Genomic DNA, 22,077 nt, shown 5'->3' with positions numbered 1-22,077 from the left:
ACAGCTTTTATATTTTACTGATAGACACACCATCAGCACTCGGCACAGATGTTTGGCAGGTGCACTGGCCTCCAAGCATGCAGAGGCTGCAGTACACAGGTCAGGGACAAAGAAAGCTGAGTCACCCAGACTGCAAATGTGGCCATCACTCCCTCACGGCCAAGTGCCGCCTCTGACTGCTACGTGCTCCTACCTTTGCCTGGTGCTGTGAGACACTGATAGCTAAAACCAGCTTTGTTTGCACTCATTTCTGTTGTCAGCTAGACTGTGCAGGAGCATTTTTAGACAGCTCAGCACCCTCTCTCCTACCCCTCAGCCTGGCCACCAAAGCCATTGCACACTCTCCCAAGGAGGCTCCCAGGAAGGAAAAACAGCCATTTCTGGAGCGCGTACTATGTTTGCAAAGGATTGATTAATCCAAACTATCTCTTCATCTTTGCATCCACCCATTCATCTCGTCTCTCCACCTAACCAGTTATCTCCTTCAGTCTTTATTCAGTGTTTTCTGTTACAAAACTGGGAGCATGGAAGTATACTGCCTGGAAACATCATATACAATTGTGCTTACTCCATATGTTAGTTCCAGGGTCCAAATACTTCTTGGCACCCTTTCACACTAAATGCTCCTTTGATCAATAAATAAAAGAATTCAGTAGCTTAGACGAAGTAGAAACTAAATATTAGCAGCCATCAAAAAATCTTTTAACTTTCAAATATATATACTGATGCATTGACATCTCCAAACTGCAAGGAAGTTAAACCAAAATGTTCAATTAACAGGAAAATAACCAAACCCTTAGCCTTTGTGCTATTTATAAAATGAAAATAAAAGGTAACATGCCTTCCTGTCCCTCTTTGATTCACTTACATCCTGCAATGCATTTTAGACATATTGTTCAGGTAATCCCGCAGTTTTCTTACAGTATCTCAGAAGGTTACTCCAGCTGTTTTTGGGGGGTGCTCCCACCCAGGGAGACCCAAGCAATGGACTTTCTAGATACACCTTCCAAAGGATGAAATAAAGAGAATCTAATATACTGCAGATCTCTGTCCCCCAGTGCAGACATCGTTTCATAAACACAAGAGCCTGAATGGTCATTACTCAAAATCCAAACCAGTAATAGAACACATAATACAACTTTAAAAACATGAAAAGGAGAATTGACTCGTACCTGTTTCATGAGCTGAGAAATGCACCAACATCTATCCCTCAGTTTCATGACACCTAATAAAAGTGCAAGAGCCAAGCTAAAGACTGCTTCTGTGTTTTGGGACGTACCTCTTTATAGCCTGATTTTCTAGTGCTTTGAAGGAGGCTGGAGCTCCAGAATGGGAAGCAAAGCCATTCACCCTCTGAGCACAGGCAAAGTCTTGACCTGCTACATGATGCCCCTCCGGCAATTCCAGACCAGCATCTCTAGCCCATTCTGCCCTCTTCAAATACAACTGGTGCCTGACACAGGGGAGAAGGGAGGGCACTTCACTTCAGTAACTGCACAAAGACCCTGAGGGACTTCCAGCTGTGCAGGTTTGAACCATGCAGCATTGCAGTGCAGCTCCTTCATGTAAAACCCAGCCCAGAAGCTGAGCCGAGCGCAACCCACATGGGGCACGGGGGCAGTGGCAGAGCTACATCCCCTCACCTTCACTGCCAAAATGGTCCTGGAAATGCTCTGGGAAGACTGGCCATTCGCCGGGAAGAAAAGGTGGCTTTTACAAGGGCAGTAAGTAACACAAAAGCTATGCAAGGGATGTCATTAGAGTCACATAAACTCGTTCACTTAAGCGAGGAAGCTGGAGAAAACTCCATGGCATGGAGCAAACTGGGGAGGGCTAGTCCTCAGGGGCACTGGCAAACCAGGACCAACAGCTCTGTGCAACAGAGCTCCTCCAACTGAGCTTCTGCAGCCAGCTGCTGTTCTCACTGCAGGTCTGTGGAGCCAAAAATCACGATTAGAAGCCCCACTCTTAATATTGTCTGTACCAACAGTTTGCTGACCACCTGATGAGGACAAGAGTCAAAGATGAGGTGGGTCACAAATCAGACTGTGGTGTAAAAACCCAGCGCCTGCTTCCTACATTCTCCATGGCCTTTTGATGGAAACAAGCAACACCAGCCATTTTCACACCACAAATTACTTCCATGTTTTCTATGAGCCCACCGGAGGGGAGTTCCTGTGTCTGCTCACTCCCCAGTCCTGCCTCCCACTCCTCTGGTTTCCATTTAAAAATGGAGATAATTAAACTTGCGTCTTTCTGATATGTTTTTCCTACTGCAAATAAAAATGCACGGCATTCACTCAAAGGCTTCTGAGCTTCTGATGAGTGTGATCTGAGCTTTCACTATGCAAAGGCATCCTTTCTCTGGGGGCGTTAGCTTTGTACTTCATAGACAAGATGGCCTTCACTAATTTAAGCGGTACAAAAAGAAAATATGTTTAAGAAAATAATGTGGAATGAAATAACACACTGAAAATTCTTCCAAAATTTTATTATGAATAGTTTTTAATTTAGTGGATAATTTTTTAATCCAATATATCATGTTTAATGTTCCACCAAGCCAAATCCATAGATACCCCCAGTTCTTTACATTTCTTCCTCTGTTAGCATAATATACTGAGTCAAGTGTGATTACTGTTTATTTTAACTTTGCAAAATTGATCCCAGCTCCATATTTTTGAGAAAGATTGGTCCATTTTGGTACATTTGCAGAATAAATCCTGCCTGTTCTTTTAAAGTAGGGTAGACTCTTGACATACCACCATTGTGACTGTGGAAGGCATTTCTGGCACGCGTAATGAGCGATTGACTTCCCTGCTTGTTTTCATAGTGATAAATATGTGGTACCATTAGGCCGGAAAACAAAGTATTCCCAAAAAAATCTCTGCTAAGCACATTTTGGAGTTAATGGGTTAGTATAGATACATCATGCTCTCTTTCTGTGCTAAGAGGTATTTGATTCTGTGAAATTCACTCACTCCCACATAATTTAAACCGCCAAAATGGAACATCGTATTTTCCCTTTTCTGCACATGCAAAAAGAGCAGGCACTCTTGCCAAGGTTAACTATACAATCTTGTTAGGCTTCTATAGATTTCATTAATGCCTCATAAAAGAGAATCAATAAAACTCCTTGCACATTGATATAAAAAATGACCTTTCGATTTACTCTTTAAGACATGAAAAAAAGAAACTTAATCAATAGACATCATCAAAACTTCTCTGATGAGAGCTCCTACAACAGGGAGTTTAGATTAAGAATTCTTCAGAGAAGTTATGTTCCTGCTCTGAATTCCTTCCTAAGGGACTGTTCCTGATCCTATTGGGAAACTTTCCGGGGACTACTCATTTTAGGCCACAACCTTGCAAAGCTGCATATTAGAGGCATGGGATTACTCACACATTAAAACACAGATGCTTGCAGAAGAGTTGTCACACTTCAAAGATTAATAGGACTGCTCACAGGAAAAAGGATTTTTACAGAACTGTGGCTTTACTCCCATTTATGCTTTGAATTTTCCTTTGACATTTTTCCATGGGTATGAAACCCCACAATGCTTAAATTAACTTTGTTAGTTCCTTTTATGTAATTTACAACTTAGCATAACCAGCAAGCATACCAAAATGACACCTATCTCATCATCCCAACAGGAGAGTCACTGGTAACAAAGCACTCTGCCCTGGCAGCAGCATTAGCATCCCAAACTAAGGGCCTAATCCATGACCTTTTCACTGAGACTTTCCTTCTATTTTGCTCGGAATTCCTCACTCAGACAGTTTGTAGGTTCCCATTTTACATTGTCTTTGGGTTTTACAGTTTCCTCTTGCATTCAGCAATAATGATGACACTCTGATATCTTTTTTAGTGGCTAGATGGACCAATTCAGAAATTTGTTCTAAGTGTTCCCTTCTCACTTCTGCAAGATTTCTCAGGTGGATGAGGAACAGCCTCACATTAAAAAAAAATTAAACCAACCACAAGAGAAAATCTGGTGGCAATATTACTTTTTGTCTTGTTTTTAAAGTACTTTTGTTATTTAATATGCCTCATAGCCACAATATCATAGACAGTTCATAGAGATAATGACACATTTATTTAAAAATAAACAAACAAAAAAAACAACTACCCTCCCTTAAATTCATGTGACTTTTCTTTTGGTTTTCAAAGAGTTCTTCCTCCCCGCTTGTCTCAGCTCTTACTGAAGTGTCTTCCAGCCTGAACCAAGGATCCCAAGGTCCTTCCCAAAGCAGCATTTGCCTCTTCAAACATTTCTCCAGCATTTCTTTATGGGCCCTTGCTGCTGGTAATTCCCAGTCTGCCTCCTAACCACTTCCCCTATTTTATGTCAGGGCCACATTCAGTCCACTCTATTGCAAACAACTGATGCAAGAGAGGACTGCGTGGCCTTCACGGTCATTAGGCAGGACCAGCCCGCTTTGTGCGTGCTCGTGTCCTAACAGAACAGAGACATTTCTTCATCACTATCTTCCCTTTCTTGCCTCAAGTAGCATCATGCATAACGTGCTTTGGTAACCTTTAAACAGACCACCTGTGTGCATTTGTGTCTGTCTTGTGGTTTTCAAGTGGCTAGTAAATACACACTACTCCCTCCCCAAAACATATTTTTTGTTTAGCAGGAGGATCAAAACAATACCCTCCGCCAGCCTGGAATGCCACAGATAAGTTTGTTCCCATCCCAAGTGCTCATGCAACAGAAAAAAATGTTTAGTCTATACCATGTGTTTATAAGCATGTATTTGGGGGGAAAGAGGATGCAGTATTTGTCTTACCACCCAGGGAAATAAAAATAAATACTGTAGTGTATTCAAAATTCTTAACTCCCCAAAGAAACATATTTTTTCCATTGTTTACTAATTAATATTTGAAATCACCAATCCTAGCAGCTTGATTTTTGTATGTTTTAGTTTTCCACTGCCTACTTTGAGATAACATAATAAGGAAAATCAAGCTTTATTTTTGCTTTTGTAAATATCCTCTAAGATGATCAAAAGTGACTTGTCAACGCCGAAGCTAGGAAGACAGCTTCGATGGTGATGGTACAGAGACCTGCTGAGAAAAGTTCATCTCAGGTTTTTATCAGAAGTAGGGTGATGTTCTGAGAATAAACAACTGCAGAGAGCAGAGGTAATGTGAACGTGCGGCCTTTTCATTTTAATTACTGAGTCTTTGCATCTGTGGGATGGTGGGTAGCTTCAAAAACTTCCAAAGAAAATTATCTTTCTAAACAATAAAAAGCCCCAAACAACTAGTAGCCATAAATCAGAATTTTACCCAGCAACTGCCATTCTAGATGCCTATCTTTTCTTTAGGCTGTCTTAAACGGAACAAGATCTTTTAGAGACACAAACATTTCCCTCCTCATTTTAGTGGCAAAGAATGTCTTTGTTAACACCCTGATAGCTCTCTGATGTACTTTGCAGTGTCTGCTCCTTTTTTTTTTCCATTTTTTTAAAAAGCATTCTTAGAGTCATGAAAATTTTTTTTGTCCAAACAGACAAGATAGAAATCTCTCCACCATGAATACAGTCTTACAGAAATCCTAACTGTTAACAAACCTCAGCTGGTGTAGAACTGAGGCACTCAACGAACTCGGGGAAGCTGCGTTGGTTTACACAAAATGAGAGTCTCAGCTCCAAATGCATTTTGTGAAGGCCAGCTCTTCCACTTAGAAAGTTCACCTATCTCAGCATAATCAGAAGTTTCAAAACCTAGAGCCTGTAGGCTGAAATTTATTAGGAACAGATGGGGCTAAGTGGCATACACAATTTACCTGTGCATTTTTATATAGTTATATAAAACGGTAAATAAACCAGCTGGTATCCATTTCCTCGCTAATCAAAACACCTTTGGCCTTCTCAAATTTCAGACCTACGCTGCTCAACTACTCGGTTTTCATACGCACAAGTCATATCTCACAGCCCTCAAGTCATGAAAACTTGGTGTTGCACAAATTCTCATTAATAATTTTGGGTCCTATAGGAAGCCTCATACTGCTGATTAGATAATGGCAGCACCTGAAATCTAAAGGTCGCGTCGCCTAATATGAAACAACCCAGCATTTGATAAACAACCCAGCGCATAAGTCAGAACTGACTTTTGAAAGTAGGCCTACTGTCAGGTAAGCTCTTTGCCCTTGCAAGTAAGTGCATCTTCCCAAACATTTCATGGTCAGTGAGACATTTCCTTGGCAAGAGACTTGTACGAGCCTTTCAGCTGGGTTTGTGGGAAGAAAACACGTAGGATTACATAAGCTATTTCAGTCCAGAAATTCCTTGTGGTTAGGTAATTATATATACTAATAACTTCCCAATGACAGTGTCTGGGAGCAGCCTTCACATACTCCTAACAAAGAAATTTAATACTGTTCATGCACTGCAATGTTCTCAAGCAATGACTCACACTTCAAGTTCTCATACTACAGAAAACTAAGAATGGGAACTTCAGCTTTCCAAAAATCAAAGCACTGCATTAAGGAACTCCTGTGATCTCTCTGGAGACAACAATCTGCTATGTATTTTATAGCAATACCTTTGCAAATCATAGCTATGTATCCCTAGGTGCTCATAGGTGTTCACAGAGACACTTCATACTGATCCTAAGAACCAAGTGACATGACATGTTATTATACTGATCAAAATATATTGATGTATCTCAAAACACTGACCATCTAAAAGCAAGGCAAAGTTCGATGAAATCTGATCATTAAAGGGGGGGTGGGGGTGGTGTTTGTTTTGTTTGGTTTGGTTTTTGTTTTGTTTTGTTTTTTTAAGGACTGCCTTAGGGAAAACATTGTCTGGTACATTTATTTTCTAATATGCACAAGTGATAATAAATAGGCCAGTATTTGTATTTATTTTTCAGATACCATTTCAGCAAACAAGCAATGCATTTTTTACCTTGCATTGTGGGTAAGAGTTACTTTGCTCAAACAAACTAAACTTCAGTAACTGATGAAAAGTAATTAATAGTGGTTTACAATTAATTTCGACCTTACAGACCATATGGCAAATACAATTCCCCACTAATGTACTTCCATGGAAGTGCTAAAGTCCACGGCTCAAAACAAGGAGCTTCAACAAGAACAGCCAGACTTTCTTTCTTTTAATGTACATGGACAAGAAACAGAAAAAGCAGCAAATACAGTAGAAAGCCCTTAAATTTTTTTAGTCAAATAAGAGCCCTTTTCATAACTTGGGAGTCAGAAATGCATTTGTATGAGCCCACCAAATTCCAAAATGCCTTGATGCTGTAACAGAAACCTTGGGAAAAATCATGTTAAAGTCAGACATATCACCAAGAGCTGACACGGTCAGAACATCCCAAGAGTTTTGCTTGATACAGGCTTTTGCTTGCATAACTGATTGCATGCAACCATTTATTGTCCTTAACTAACTGCAGAAAATATTATTGGCAGCTTAGTGTGCCAGTCATGCCACAGATCTTCATCTGCCTCCTACAAAAAGATATAAAAAACCAACTCTGCTGAGCCACTTAAACTGCTTTTCCCCTGCCCTGGTATGGGTCCTTCCACTGGGCTGCAGTCCCTCATGATAAGCCTGCTCCAGCCTGGGCTCTCCAGAGGCTGCAGGGGGATCCCAGCTCCAGCACCTGGAGCACCTCCTCTTCCTCCTCCTCACAGGGGCCACCCCTGCAGACCCCTGCCACCAGCACGTGGCCGCCTGCACCCATTGGAGGGGAGTAGCTGAGACCCTGCAGTTCCTTCTATCCTGTGTCCAGGGGCTCCCTTTGCACGGACACGCACCTCAGGGAGCTCAACACATCTGCAGGCTTTGTTTATCCCCTCAAGGAGGTAGGAAAAAAAAAAGATAATCTTCTGCAACATTTCCCAACATTATCACCCACCTGATAATTTTTTAATTGAGCTTTTTATTTTGGGGGGTGGGGTCCTAAGCTTGAGAGGCTTGTGGCTCAGAGGAGAGGGTGTTCGTGAAGGAGCTTAGCACAGTTTTGGAGACTAAATTTCTTCAGAGGATACGATGGCCGAAACATTTGAAAAATAATTTATGTCAACTTTAGTGAGCGAATCCAACTGCAGAACAAGGGTAAAAAAAAATCCCAAAAAGGAACATTTCTCAAATTTGTCTTTCAAAACAGTCCTTTGGTTACTTTATTTCTTATTTTATTTTAGAGGGTTAAGAACATTCCCAAGTAAACAAAAATTGCAAAATGTTTTGTTTTGCACAACTGTTTTTTAACATCTCTGTTTGGGGCAGGGGAAAATGACTTGAGGGATGACTATAAATCTTTTCTCAAAATTTCAAGGCCTTCTGCTGAACTGGACAAACTACACGCACAGTCCTAACTCACAAAGACAGCTTAGTAGCCTCATGCAACCCCAAATATTCTGCAGTAGACAGACTATCAGCCTCTTTTTCCTCTTTCTATTTAAATATGGGCTCACAGCCTTCCCAGAAAGAGGGAGCTGAGCACATAGCACAGTCTCGTAGGTCCCCGAGCACGCCACTACAAATTTGGCTTCCGGTCACCTTCCGTTTCACAGTCCTTTGGGCACCTGAATTAGCTGCATAACCAGCTGCTTCTAACAGTTTTGTACATGTGTTACAGGCTCAGTATATAATATACAGACATCCAGACAGATAAAAATAGTAAAACTTCAAGAAAGACAAAGAGAATTGGCACTGCAACGCCTTTTCCAATGAAAAATATTCACAGCTGTATTAGAGCAATTGTCCCGCACCAAGGCGAACGGTGTCATTTTGTTAGCTCCAGCATAATTCCATTACATAATTCTCCCAGCTCGTGAATGCGTATATATTTACTTTTTTACAATCAAATGCAATATGATATTTTTTTAAAATAACTTTCAGCCAAAGTAGTGAAAGAGATTAGGAAAGAACATATGGGAAATGTCACTTTTGACCTATGTTTTATCCTTAAAACCCAAAAGTGGATTCAATATTAAAATGAAAGCACTTTAAGTATATTGTGAAATATTTACAGCTGTTATTACTGCCGGATTTATGTGTGCCAGAGACCAGATTACTGAGACTGGTTTAACAAGCAATATGTTAGTAAACAGGATTTTGTTTGGTAATTATTAAACATGTCCATATAAGCTTGGAATTAATTACAAACAGTATTTTACTGTACTTGATAAAAGCACTAAGCAGCAAGAACTAATGATGGCATAGAGGTCTTCTCTCATTTTCAATAAAGCTCTCCATGTGAAAATCTGTCAACATGAAAAAGTTACTGCTTGTAATTAAAAACAGCTTTAGTTCAGTAATATGTTTACATGTTATGTTCCAGAAGAGGAAAAAAATGCAATTGAATTACTCTCCTTAAACCCTATAGCTCGCAAACACATGATCTGCTCTGGGCACGCTACTGATGTCAACTCCTTCAGCCTGGGAAGACAAAAAAATTGAAGTTCAGCCTCATGACACATTTGAGAGTTTTGCACTACTAACGCGGTTTGTTAGGAGATTAAGTGAGCCCTCTGGATGCGTTCGCAGTATTTTTGCAGTGGTTATGTCTACCTGCATCAGGCCTTTAAGCTCTATGCCTGTCAGTACTTGTACAAGGTTTCACTAATGGACAGATAATAGCAAAGAGGAGGTGGAGAAGGTTACAGTAATACTTCACTGTATTTGGGAGCATGTCAGTAAGCAACTAATTACCCCTCTGCTTCCAGCTCTCACATTAACTTACTAAGCAACCCTTCACCAGTCTCTGCAACGGCTTCATAGCGCAAGATCTATTTTCAAAGCAGACTTCAAAGTGACTTTTCAGAATTACACTGGTTGCTAACCCAGGTGCTAAACTGTGCTTCAGTGGGTCCCAAGACCGCAGTACTAGGGCCTCAGTCTGCTGGTTGCTTTTGAAGATGAATGACGAGTTCATCACCTGTCACACTTCTCTTTACCAAGCATGCAGCACTTTTTCACCATACCTCTCAACTCTCTTTTTGATACACTGAAATGGGTAGATGCTATTTTCTGTGCCAATGGTTACCTACAATTTAAGGCCATAGGCATACAAACACTATCTTGACAAGCTTAAATGTTTTAACACTGCTGTAATGAGACACACTTCCTAAATGGCCAGCAAATAACCTTTTTTTTTTTTTTTCCCATGGCAACCCAGTGCTCCACATGACAAAGCATATTGCTGACTTTGGTAGAAATTTTCCTTGAAAAAGATCATAATGTATTTAATGATAAAGAACCAAGCAGCTAAGCAGCTCCGTGGTTATCCTCTGTTACAGAAGCCTGTACACTAGATTTGTTATTCTAGCTTCAATTCAGAAACCTGACACTCCCTGCTTTTCTTGCAACCATTTTTGTTTCTTGTTAATGCAACCAGATGGTAACTTTAGCTTGATTACAATTCTCCCTACTTTAATGTGAACTCTTTCTCTTACTACTATCAGATGACATTTGCTTTCCTTAATGTACATAGTTTTAGAAAAATTACAGAAGTGCTATTGCTGTGTTACATGAAAAATTCCAACATACAATTAGCTGACATAGCATCAGCTGCTGTTTAAACTGGGCTTAGCTAATGGACTTTTAATGTCAGTGGGGTTATGTGCAGTTACTGGCTATTAGCAGGAACGGGCCCTTTCTATAAAAATCACTTAAGGAAAAGTGTGTTGTTTGAACATTCCTTCCTCTGATTTAGTGACTGTCACCAAATACAAAACAAACGCAAGGACGCTGGAATCTACTGTTATCTTTAAAACCAACTTAACCTCAGTCCGGCCTCCACGAGTGAAATATGTGTTCTGCATTGGTACTAGTGGATATAAAACTTTGAAGACAAAAGACCTTGTCTTGCTCCAGCGAGTAAATCCCAAGCAATCCAGTGAAAGTAATCAGACAGAAAGCAAATCTGATCAAGGTACTGCCATCAATTGATTTCCCTAAGAGAAAGGATCTTTGCAATGAAACCAGGTACTCATAAAATAAGCTCATCAGTAAAACATGTCAGATAAATAGTCCACACATTGTCATTTTGTCATTTTAATTCAGTTTTCTTTGTGTTTCTTACAAATGCAAATTTAAAACTTACGAGACTACAAAATTATAGAAATGTTTATAAAGCAAGTAAGTAAAATAGGTCTTTTTTAAAAAAAAGATTTAGAAGTTTTTATCTAATACCTAAGTCTACTACAATGAATATACAGGAATATACAACATTTAGCAAAAAAACCCCAAAACAAACAATCAAACAAAAACACAGAAAAAGATCCATCTAGAAATAGTGCAGGAGAAGCAAAGGACAAAAGTTAGCAGAAGCTGAACAATTTTGCCTTTTCCAGTGCTCGTGAAAGGCATATGGCACTTCTCATTCTACTGCCTAAACCAGGATAACAACTGCTTTTGTTACCAGCTACCAGGTTGCATTTCTAACTCAAGCCTTCGAAGCCCTTGCTTTTAGTAGTAGAGGCCTTTAGTTCAAATACAACTGATTGCTGAGGCAGGAAATTGCCACACATTTGTGTGTAATAGATATTTGTGTGGATATCTGCCTACAGCTGGTGACATTTGGCTGTCAGTGTTCTTATCTGAAATAACATGACAAAACCCAAGAAAAAAAACATTACCTGGAAGAATCTCGCCAACATGTTTTCAAGTGAGGCACTGCGTTAATCTCTCTACAGCAAAGAGCCATATCACTACATATAAGGGAAATGAAAAGCCAGAAAATAATCCAAATTAGTGAGTTAAAAAAAAAAAAAAAAAAACACAAAAATCTTGCCAGCAAAAAAGGTGAGATCAAGGTCCATCCATCCTAGAGTCTCACTCTACTGTGCTGACATATTTTTAACACAGAACCAGATCAGCTTCTGACATATGCTGGTTTTGAAATTAATGGAGCTATATTTGCTGGTGGTCGTAACCTGGCCTTGTATAGAGTAAGTCTATCCTTGGTATAAGCACTAGGGATCTAAAAAAAAAACAAAAGGAAACTGATAGTAAACTGACACGTTCCAGTAATGAACTTTCTAGCTACAGACTTTCTAGTTACTCTAGGAACTAAGGAATTAGGAATTTCCTATTTGCTACAGCACAAATATTTTACATGAACAAAAGAAGTAAAAGGAGCACTCGCATTCTTACCAGCAGAGATCTGCTGCATAAGATTGCTGTGTTTTATTTGAGCAAGAGACCAAAAAAGCTACTCTCACCTTCAGAAACTGGTGAGAAAGCAGAAAGGAAGTCCCTAAAGCTACATTTGCAACATCTGCATGAAAGGAATTTGCAATGGGGATGATGACTTGCCAAAAACTAGTGCCGCTTTGGGGACAAAACGCTTAAAGCAAAGAATACTAGTATCTCATGAGACAATTCAGCAAGATTTTCAGTGAACACCACCAGTACAAGGGCACATTCTCCAGCATTTAATTACAGCCCCATTCCTTAACCGGACAGACTCCTAGTTTTCACAATCAACTCTCATTTTCAGATCTGAAGTGACCACATTTAACAGGGGAAACTTCATCTCCTCCTAGTTGAAAGCACCACTGAGTTTTGTCCTAATCTTAAAATAAAGGCTCGAGCAGCAGAGGTTTCTCTATGGTCTCATCATCTGACTGCAGACAACCTGAAATTTCAGTCTGGACAACTCAGCGTTACCCTGTTGGCCCCGGCTGTTCACTGCTAGTCACGGCCACTCATCTTTCGTATGTGTAGAGCTGCAGAGTAACCAGGCAGACACATTAAGTCATTCATGTTGTAGGGAAAAGTGAGAGGAATACATCTGCGCTAACTCAACGAGCAACTGGCAAAACTAGGAGTTCTATAAATCAAAGAGAAAATTAATTCAGACTAAGGCAGTGTGCATGTCTGTACTCTGAATTACTCCCAGTAATTACCTGCGCTACAGCCAGCGTAGGTAAATCAAATCCACATGAGAACAGAATTAGTCTCACTTGCTATTCTGTCCCACTTCTTATTCCTCAATTTTGGTAAGACTGAACTGCAATTAACCTCATTCAGTGAGACCATATTATTGTTTTCACTCACTATGTAAACTTTCCAGTATAAAGACATATGTTGGGACTGGATAAGACAAGCGATGTATTTAAACAATAAATACACCATATCATAACAGTGCAGCAATTCATCTTCCAGCCATTATTTTAGCAAATTTATGGTTGGAACATTACTCTCCAAGAAGCTTTGAATTACTAATAATCCTGTGGTGATCACTTTTCACTGCCTGACCCGAAATGCACAAAATCCAAGCAAAGAAACACCTGGGAAACACCTATCAGTTCTAACAAGTTCCCAAAACGGCTGCGATAGAGTCAACCTCTTTTGACAGATCGTTCCAGGCTTACTTGCACATTGCCTTGTATCTAGCTGATGAAATTCAAGATTTTTCACACAATCGCATCCGGCACTCAGGGGACCAAGAAAAACACAAGCTTTCCTTTTTCTCAAAGCATGGACACCGTTAATCCACAGAGCTTAACATTTCAACCTCTCACTCAATATGAGACTAAGAAATAAAGCTACTTTACATCTTGAAAATAACTAAAAAGGGATTGGCAGGAGCTACCTAACAAGAAAACGCTCAGCTGTTGCCAGGCCAGTAAAATCTATCTGAGCTCCTTAGCATTATTGTTGATAAAGTTACCTCAACAAGAGAAAAAAAGACACTGATTTAATTGCCTAGGCAACCTCATAGCTTTTATGACTCATAAGGCAACAGGGTCTTTGGAGCGTAAGTCGTTCATTCAGATGAATGAAGTACAGTTGAAAAAGATAGCCCTGAATTGCAGATTAAACCCAAACGAAACAAAACAACCCAAGGCACTGATCCTCGTTCCATTTACAACAGTGCTGCCATCTTCTGCTGGATCTGTTCTTGCTCCTTCCACATTTGGGATAATGCTGCGGATTTCACCGAGTGAAGCAAATCCTCCCAAACTGCCTGCTACCGTAAAGTCAGAGCTTCCAGGAAGCACCCTTGTTTCTGAGCAACAGCATGTGGGTTTGCCTTCCATCTTTTATACATATTTCTAGATGCCAGCAGATGTAGTGACACCATTACTGATATCTAACAAATTCCATGCTAGGAAAGCACCTGAGAGCCTTCAAAGTAGCATTACCTCTGTAGCATCCACCTTTGGGATTCTCAGACAAGAAGGAGGATGGACTGGAGCACCAGAGTCTTGGGCACTCAGAAGCCTCGAGTTCGCATTTTGGCTCCCTTACACATTTGCTCTGCACCCTTAGGCGATTCCCATTACATCTCTCCACCAAATAGAGATAAATACAGCTGTCCTCCCAATCCAGCAAAATGGATTAGAGATTAAATATCTAGTGCAATGTGCCAAATAAGAACCTCCCATTATCTCTAGCAACGCAAACATGTAGCAAAGGTGTCCCAGAGATGCAATTGCAGATGTCCCCCATGGGAGGTGACAACAACTGAGACAAGCATGCACAGGTTTTTGGCCGCCTCTTCCTGTCCTGCCTGTGTAGGACTCATAAAAAGGAAAGCAAGAATCTGAGGAGGTGCATTGCACGCTGACATAGGGGACATCCCTGCCTTGATGGGATTGTTGCACAGTCACACAAGCTACAGCAGCACTGCTGGTATTTGGGGAACAGTAAAGGTACTCACCTAAATCCAGCAGTGCCTGCCCTGCCCTGGCAGCATTAAGGGCATGTCTGGCAGCAGTAAGAATCTAGGTCTCTATCTCAACCTACATCATAGTAAAATCAGTGTGATAAAAAAAAAAAAAAAAAAAAAAAAGGAGCAAGACCTGGAAAGTGCTGCAAATAGCACTGGTTAACCAGTGCTTAACCAGGACTGTAAGTCAAGTAATAGTGAAGTTTTTCACTAGGCTGACTGAAATACATGGCAAAATGGAAATGGAAATGAAAACTCTTATTGTCAGAAGACTTTACAACTTTTAACCTTTTAATTTTCACTGAACACCTAACAGATTTTCAGAGAGTGTAAGTAGAAAGACTTTGGCCAGTGAGGTAAATATTTGGGGCTTTATTTACATTTTCACTAAAATAACTGAACTTTTTCTGGTTTTGGTTAAGGTTTCTCAGGTTTTTTCCAACCTCTCCCCAGCAAATAAACAAAATGGACTCTTGTTTGTTGGTTTCCGCCGAAATTTTCCATGTTAATAAAAAGGATATTTTTAAGTGAAATATTTTTGCATGAACCTTTTCTTCCCCAGCCCAAACTTTTAGATAATAATGTGTCAGGCTATAAAGGGACTCCTCAAATCCCGGCGTTCGATGAATTAGGAGGAAATCCCATGTTTCCTGCTTAACGAATGTGTGATTTGGGATGGAGTTATAAAAGCAAACAGGAAGCTGTTCTAGTGATGACTATCTAGGGGGAAAGCTGTATACAAGCATCTCTGCAGTTACTGAAAGCTGGAAAGACCTCTGGCAGCTCTTGCTCACTGCTCTGGCTCTCTGCCCCTTACTTGTGCGTGTTGTTTACACAAGCAGAGCCAGCCTTGTGGAAAGCAACCAGAACACAACTACAGTTTGGGGCTTTCTTTTACCTTCTCCAGATAGCGTGCATGCTCACAGCTTACAGTCAGTTTTATGCTACATCCTTAGACGAGAAAGACAAATCTAAATACAAAAACCACAGCAGATGCTCTGCAAAATGTTTAAGCAGACCTATCACAAAAACAAGGACAATACTAAATAAATCCTCTCCCCATCACACCAGTGGAGTTCGATATTGGAGCATCTGCAGATGACCCAATTAAATTAAACACAGGTAAACAAAGTATGTGCAAAATCAAGTGGAATTCTGTTGTTTCTGTTCATTCGATGTAAGCTTCTTTATAACCATTTCCCTTTCAGCATAATTTCAAATGCTTGCTTATAAATGATGCAAATTAAGTCTTTCTTTGGATACAGTTTGCCTCCCAGAAGACTTAATACCATTTCCTTCAGATCACCTCTTGGATAATGTTATGATGGAAAGCTCCAGGGGCGCCTGCTCCTGAGACTGGACTCTACCAAGCACACGCAATAAATCACTTAAAACACCGCCATCCCTTCAGTCCTTGGAAGTAGTTAGCACTGAACTGTGCCTCTGCACAACATTATTCTGCTGCTGTGTTGATGGAGGTTGTAGCCAACTGGAAAACCACTGCTCATCTCTTACTCCTTGCTTTTAATCCTTGACTTAAGCTTTAAAAGCTTGCACTGTTTTATACCTCCAAGTTGAACATGAAAGCAGAGATGGCTAATGAAAATGACAGGCGATGTAATTACTGCTTTATTGGCACCGATGCCAAGATCACTGCCTGCTAAACTTGAATACCTCCACTGGGTGGCTAACAAGACATGCACTCCACAAACTAGCACAATCCTCTCCCCACTCGGAAGGGAGGAAAGAGGAATGAAAAAGGGAATGGCATTTTTCCCTATAGTGACATATACATAGTTCTATGAAACATCTTGCATAGGCAGAGAACCCACAATTAATAAAATTAACTTTTAGTTCAAAGATAGCCTCCACTGATGTATTTTCAATGACAAACCAATGTTTTGAACATTTGAGACTCACATTGAGTCGAATCCTCTTTGACTAAATCACAGCAAACTGTTCATTACTTTGAGCAACACAGATTTACCTAGGAATTCCTCTTGGCAACAGCAATTAAAATATAGTCTTCTGATAAGCTGCAAAAGTGACTTTTGTGCTTTTTTCCAGAAAGAGTAACCAGAACTGATTCCTCAAAAGTCCAATGATTTAAAATACATAAAGACATCTGAAAGCAACAAACATAGCCATACACTATAAGATGGGTTACTCCAAATAAGAATACTTAGCTGGTAACATGAAATAAACGTAGCTTCACTTTTCAAAGTACAGCTGTCCTCAGTATTTTACATATACACAAAACACTGGTTGTACACTGTACGGAAATATTCGATTGTTGTCATAGACAGCGTGGGCTCCTCTCACCCTCCATGGGAACCGATGTTGCTTTACATCTTATTCAACTGAACTGGACAAACTGTGCCTCAAAACACCACTCTTCAACTTGCACAAAAAGCAAGATATTTACTTGAAAATGCCTAATAAATATAATCCACATTTTCTCCTCTCTTGCTGTGCAGACCAGCTATGGAACTGATTTGCCTGGCCTTGGCACAGAGTTGTATTCCTGTTTTCAGATGTACTGTATTTGGAAAATTAAATTAGGAAAATCTTTTTAATATGGTTAATGCTGTTTCCTGTTTCTGACTTTGGATGTCACACACAAAGCTAGTCCCAAAATACAGTGAAGAATCAGAGCTTAAGACCATCATCAAAGAGAAAAAAAAAGAAAAAAAAAAGAGTCGTGTGATGAATGATCCAGGTAAAATGATTAAGTGCAAATATGCACAACAATTGTGGAAATGTTTGGATACACTCAGGCATTCTTACTGTACAGGGCCATGAATGACACTGACAGTAATGCTGAAAAGCCATCAGAAGGGGGCTGTATTTGATGTGTATACTTTTTTTTTCGTAACTGTTGCAATCAGCTGCTAGAGACTGGAGCCGGAGAAAGAGGAACCCAGGTTCTGGCTCCCATGTTCCTGGGGAGGAATCCCTCCTGCATGGACAGATCCATCCACTTCATTTTAATCCTGCTTAAATTGCACCTCAGTCAGCGAAGGAAAATCAGTGGCTGCTTTGCTTTCAGCAAAGCCTGCTGCAGTACTCAAATGCTACTCAGGGCCAGTACGGGCTACCACATCCAGCCCAAACTCATCAACGTCACTGAATCTGCCAGAACACATTGCTTTGAAACGTATTAATGTTACAAAGGGGCTTATCCATTCACAATGAAATACTACTTGGCCCTCGCTTTACTAACACAAATACTACTACACCTACATGATCAAATAGAAGTGATCCACTGACGCATCAAGATAATAAAGTCCTTTTCCCCTCTTTTTTCAACAAGAAGTGTTTAGGTATTTAATTAAGAAGAGCATCCCCAAAAGGTTAGTACATTCACATGTTGTTTTTCACTTTTTCCGCACCAAGCATTTTCAAACTGCTGCTGTTGCTAATACAGACTACAGTGGGGCAAGACAAATATCTGCACATATGGCTCTTTTACAGTTTTCTTTTTAAATTACCACTTTGATTTAATTAGGTTTGAGGGGTTAAGCATTAAAATATGAACTCCTTTGTTGTAAAGGAACAACTGAAACAAAAAATCATTAATATGTAGTCCCTTTAGCTTTTCTATCCATCTCTTATGCCATCATTACTAGCCCATAAAGCTGTCTGAACCACTCTTGTCACTACAGATAGATAGCCTGACCCTCCCTTTCATCCCGAAAAGGTGGGGGCCACAGGATAAGTTCTTCAAACACTTTTAATGCCCAAGGACCTGGGGAGTGGGGTGGGGAGAAGTAGGGAAGTGCAACAGCTGATACACAGTCTCTGCTGATTGAAAAGCCAAAGGAAAAGTTGCTCATATGGGAGATGGCACTGAAATGCCAGGCAGGACTAGACGCTTGGGTCCAGGGGTGGCTGCTCATTCTTTCACAGTTTGGGACATTTGAATTCTCATTCTGATGTAGCTTATCATAGAGGTGTAATGAATGCAGTGAACGCCAGATCAGAGTTGATTCTGCCTTGATAATCACTCTGGCCCCATTCACCCCACTTGGAGAACTAAGGGCTGTCTCTATCATTGTGGCCATTTCCTGTTCTCTCCTGATAACAGCGGAAAAATACTTAGACAGCTTCAGATAAGAAGATAAGAAATGCTAATAAAACAAAAAGTGTATTTAGCTCTGCTGAGAAGCTTACAGGAGGATGCAGTGACATAAATCTCTCCCCCTGAGAGTGGCGGGGGGGGGGTGTCCACAAACTACTCAGTTAATAAATTTATTTTCCATGAGAAAATGGAAAAAGAAGGCATGGAAGCAGAAGCCCCAGCAATGCTCGTGGCCTCCTTAGCCTGCAAGACAAAGATAGTCGGGGAATGGAGAAGAAAATCAGAACAAGAAATAGTACCAGCAGCAAGTACTGGGGAAAAAAAAAAAATATGTACACACCCTCTTTCCCTTCCCCTCTGCCCTTCTAAATCCTAACTATGCGTTTGCTGCATGAAGACATCACTTTTAAGTTTTTTTTCTCTTTTCAAGGTATCACAAAGGAAGATTGATTTTTTTTGCACAATTAAAACCAAGTGAGCTGGCTCCAGACCCACTGAAAATCAGAAGACCCAACACCAGTTTGGAGTGTAACTTGCATGTGTCCTATTTCTGTTGCTCTCAAAGGAATGCAACCGACAAGCCTAGATGGGTGTTTCCATTTCAAATGAGACTAACTGAATGGAGGATGACTTTGGAAAAAGAGGCTGGGTAAGAATCATTTCAATGTTCACGATTTTTTGGAAAAGTACAAATAAAACAGAGGGAAAAACTTTGCCCGGTGCTATATGATGAGAAAACTTCCTGAAGAGGGCATAGTTAAACTGTTGATTCATTGCCTCACCGAAGCACCACGTACACATTCATGAAGATCCCTACAGCAAACACCAATCAGAAAACCCCTTAGCTCTTGGAAATATGCCAAAACCAGGTCTGCACCCAAATTCCATGCCTGGTTCTAGCAAAAGGGAAATAAAAATAAAAGCACATATGGAAAAACAAGTCCAAGATGAATGACTGTATCCCAACCACATTCCCTGGATTTTCCACTCTGTTGTAAAAGTTTATCGCACACTGCACAACAGGAAGCATTGCTGAAGAGCTCTCTGTCCCTTTCTGGGTAGGTGAGCACACCTGTGTCCTGTGAGAGGTCCCACACGTGCATCGCACAGCGTTGTGCTACGGAGGGTACTGTGGAAAGGCGAAACCATCTCAAAGTGTGAGGTATGCCTTGCGGCAGTGAGATGTGCGCTCTGAAGCAGCCGAACGCAGGGGGTCCGCTCTTCCCCACTCAGGCCATCTGTCACGCGAATTACCCGTGTCCTGCCAGCAGAGTGAGCAGGCTCCTTTCTGCTCCAGGTCCAACTACGTGAGAAGATCTTTCCTGCTCAACATCCCCTATCTACACAGGCTGATACATACCCACTGACATTTGGGTCTACGTGCACATGGTAATATAAAAACCTTTAAATACATAACATCAAACCTGTCCTATCTTGAATACGAAACCAACCAGTGAAAGGAAACGATGGTGCATAAGACACAGAAGAAAAGTGACACAATACATAAGGGATTTTTGGACTCTCGTTCTCTGCTACCCCCTTTTCACGGCCAGGTTTTCGATCTTCCTGCAAGATAAACCCAGAATGGGCAAGGGAATGTGACTCTGATGATGGAGTAAGTATCAGCGGGAAATGAATTAGCACTGTTACATGTACAGACATGATGCACAGTGCATCCAGCCCACCAGCAACAAGCCTACAGCTCCCGAAAGCCTGCCAGGGGCACCGGAAGTCAGAGCAACCAGCACCGCTCTCCTGTCAGAAAGGCCACGGAGGAGTGCACTTTGTAAGGGCTGGGTGAGAGCATGGGGTCAGATCTGTGCAGTCGTCTCAAGTGCCTCTCCACAGAGATGATGCAGAGGAAGCCAAGCATTCTTCCTCTTGCATTATGCTAACAACTCCAAATCAAAGCTTCAGTGCATATTACTATTTATTGGTGGCATACATGGGGAGAAAAAAAAAAAAAAAAGCCAGCTTCTAAAATTCCTTTTCTCTTGTTAAACACAAAACCAGGATTTCCAAGTGCTTTAATAAACCCCCACATCCTTGCTACGCGCAGCTCTGCCCACATGAAGCAGCAACCTCTCTTTCTACCCTGTGCTGAGGAGGTTGTAGAAAAGTATTTCCCAGCAAAAGCCACGCATTTCCACTTTAGGTCTAACTCCTGGGAAGAAAGAAGAAAAGCACGGAGAAAGTTTATCCGGCGTCAGCTCGCAGGAGAAAAAGACTCCTGCTGTGGCTGTCTGCAGGGTGGGTGACACACGGAGCCAGGGCTCTTTGTGATGCTCTCAAACATCGCTAAACATGCACTGAGTAGCAAGCCGTTTTCACTTGGAAAAGAAAATTTATACATGGGCTACAGGGAAAACAGATCCAGATGTACTCCAGAACCCCCGACAAGGGAGAGGAAAAAGAAAAAAAGAAAAAAAAAAAAAAGCATAAACACAGAAACACAGCAACTCCCTTCGGTAATACCACGTTTTAGGCACGAAGAAGGAGGGCGTAGAGGGAGAGATGGGGGGCTCACGAATGACCACCGCCTGCAGAGCCCCGGGGCACGGCTGTGCCGCTGCGGAGGGACACCCGGCCCGCACCTGCCTTTCCCACGCACCTTGCCAGCCCCCGACGCACACCGGCGCCGCTCCCCCGCCCCGCAGGGCTGCCGGCGGGGCTCCTTCAGCCCAAAGCCCCCTCTCCAGCGTCGGTGCCCTGCCTGAGGACGGAGTACAGGCAAACGCCTGTCCCGGCCAGGCTCAGCAACGACAGACTCGATCCGGCGGGGGCGACTGGACCCCGCCAAGACCCCGGCGGGGGCCGTGCGTGCAAGGGAACGCGCCGCTTGCACATATACACACAGGAAAAAAAAAAAAAAAATCACGGCATAAATTGGCATTTTCAGCCCGCACCCGGAGGATGCCTCGGCCCTTCTCCATCCGTCCCCCGCCTTACCTTGCGCGGCGGAGCCGGGGCGGCTGGCCCCCAGGACGGCCAAGGCGGGGAGCACCACGGTCTGCAGCAGGTATCCGAGTCCCAGCCCGCAGCGGGCCGCCGTCCCCTCCAGCCCCTTCCCCATGGCCGGGGCAGCGGGGGAGTCGCGCAGAGCCGCGGAGCTTTTCTGTGCCGCCTCTGCCTCCGCCAGCCCCGTCCCACTGCCGGGCGCGGAGGGACGCGGAGGGGCGCGGAGCCCCCGCGATGCGCTCAGGCTGCGCGGTGGGCGGCGGGGCGAGGGGCACCACTCGTAGCGGGGGGGCAGAAGCGCTGCATGGCCCCGCGGAGGGGCGCGGAGCGGCGCGGAGCCCGGCGGAGCACTGCCTTCTTCCCGTGAGCGGCTCGGCGCGGCTGC

General features: G+C 42.1%; 1 protein-coding gene across 2 annotated transcripts in view; it reads right to left on the bottom strand.

The window, feature by feature from the left end:
* Positions 1–21,807, bottom strand: part of UNC5C (unc-5 netrin receptor C) — a 263,590-nt gene extending 241,783 nt beyond the window's left edge. For both annotated transcript variants that reach the window (XM_086464766.1, XM_086464767.1), the window contains exon 1: positions 21,684–21,807. In XM_086464766.1, the coding sequence (XP_086320892.1) occupies positions 21,684–21,807 (124 nt within the window). The remainder of the gene's footprint in view (positions 1–21,683) is intronic.
* Positions 21,808–22,077: the final 270 nt, after the last annotated feature.

The sequence above is a fragment of the Leptosomus discolor genome, chromosome 4 (genome assembly GCF_034619465.1).
Source record: "Leptosomus discolor isolate bLepDis1 chromosome 4, bLepDis1.hap2, whole genome shotgun sequence".
In the NCBI taxonomy this organism is placed as follows: Eukaryota; Metazoa; Chordata; class Aves; order Leptosomiformes; family Leptosomidae; genus Leptosomus; species Leptosomus discolor.
The sequence above is the reverse complement of the archived record's forward strand: the minus strand, read 5'-3'. Positions and strand labels throughout refer to the sequence as shown.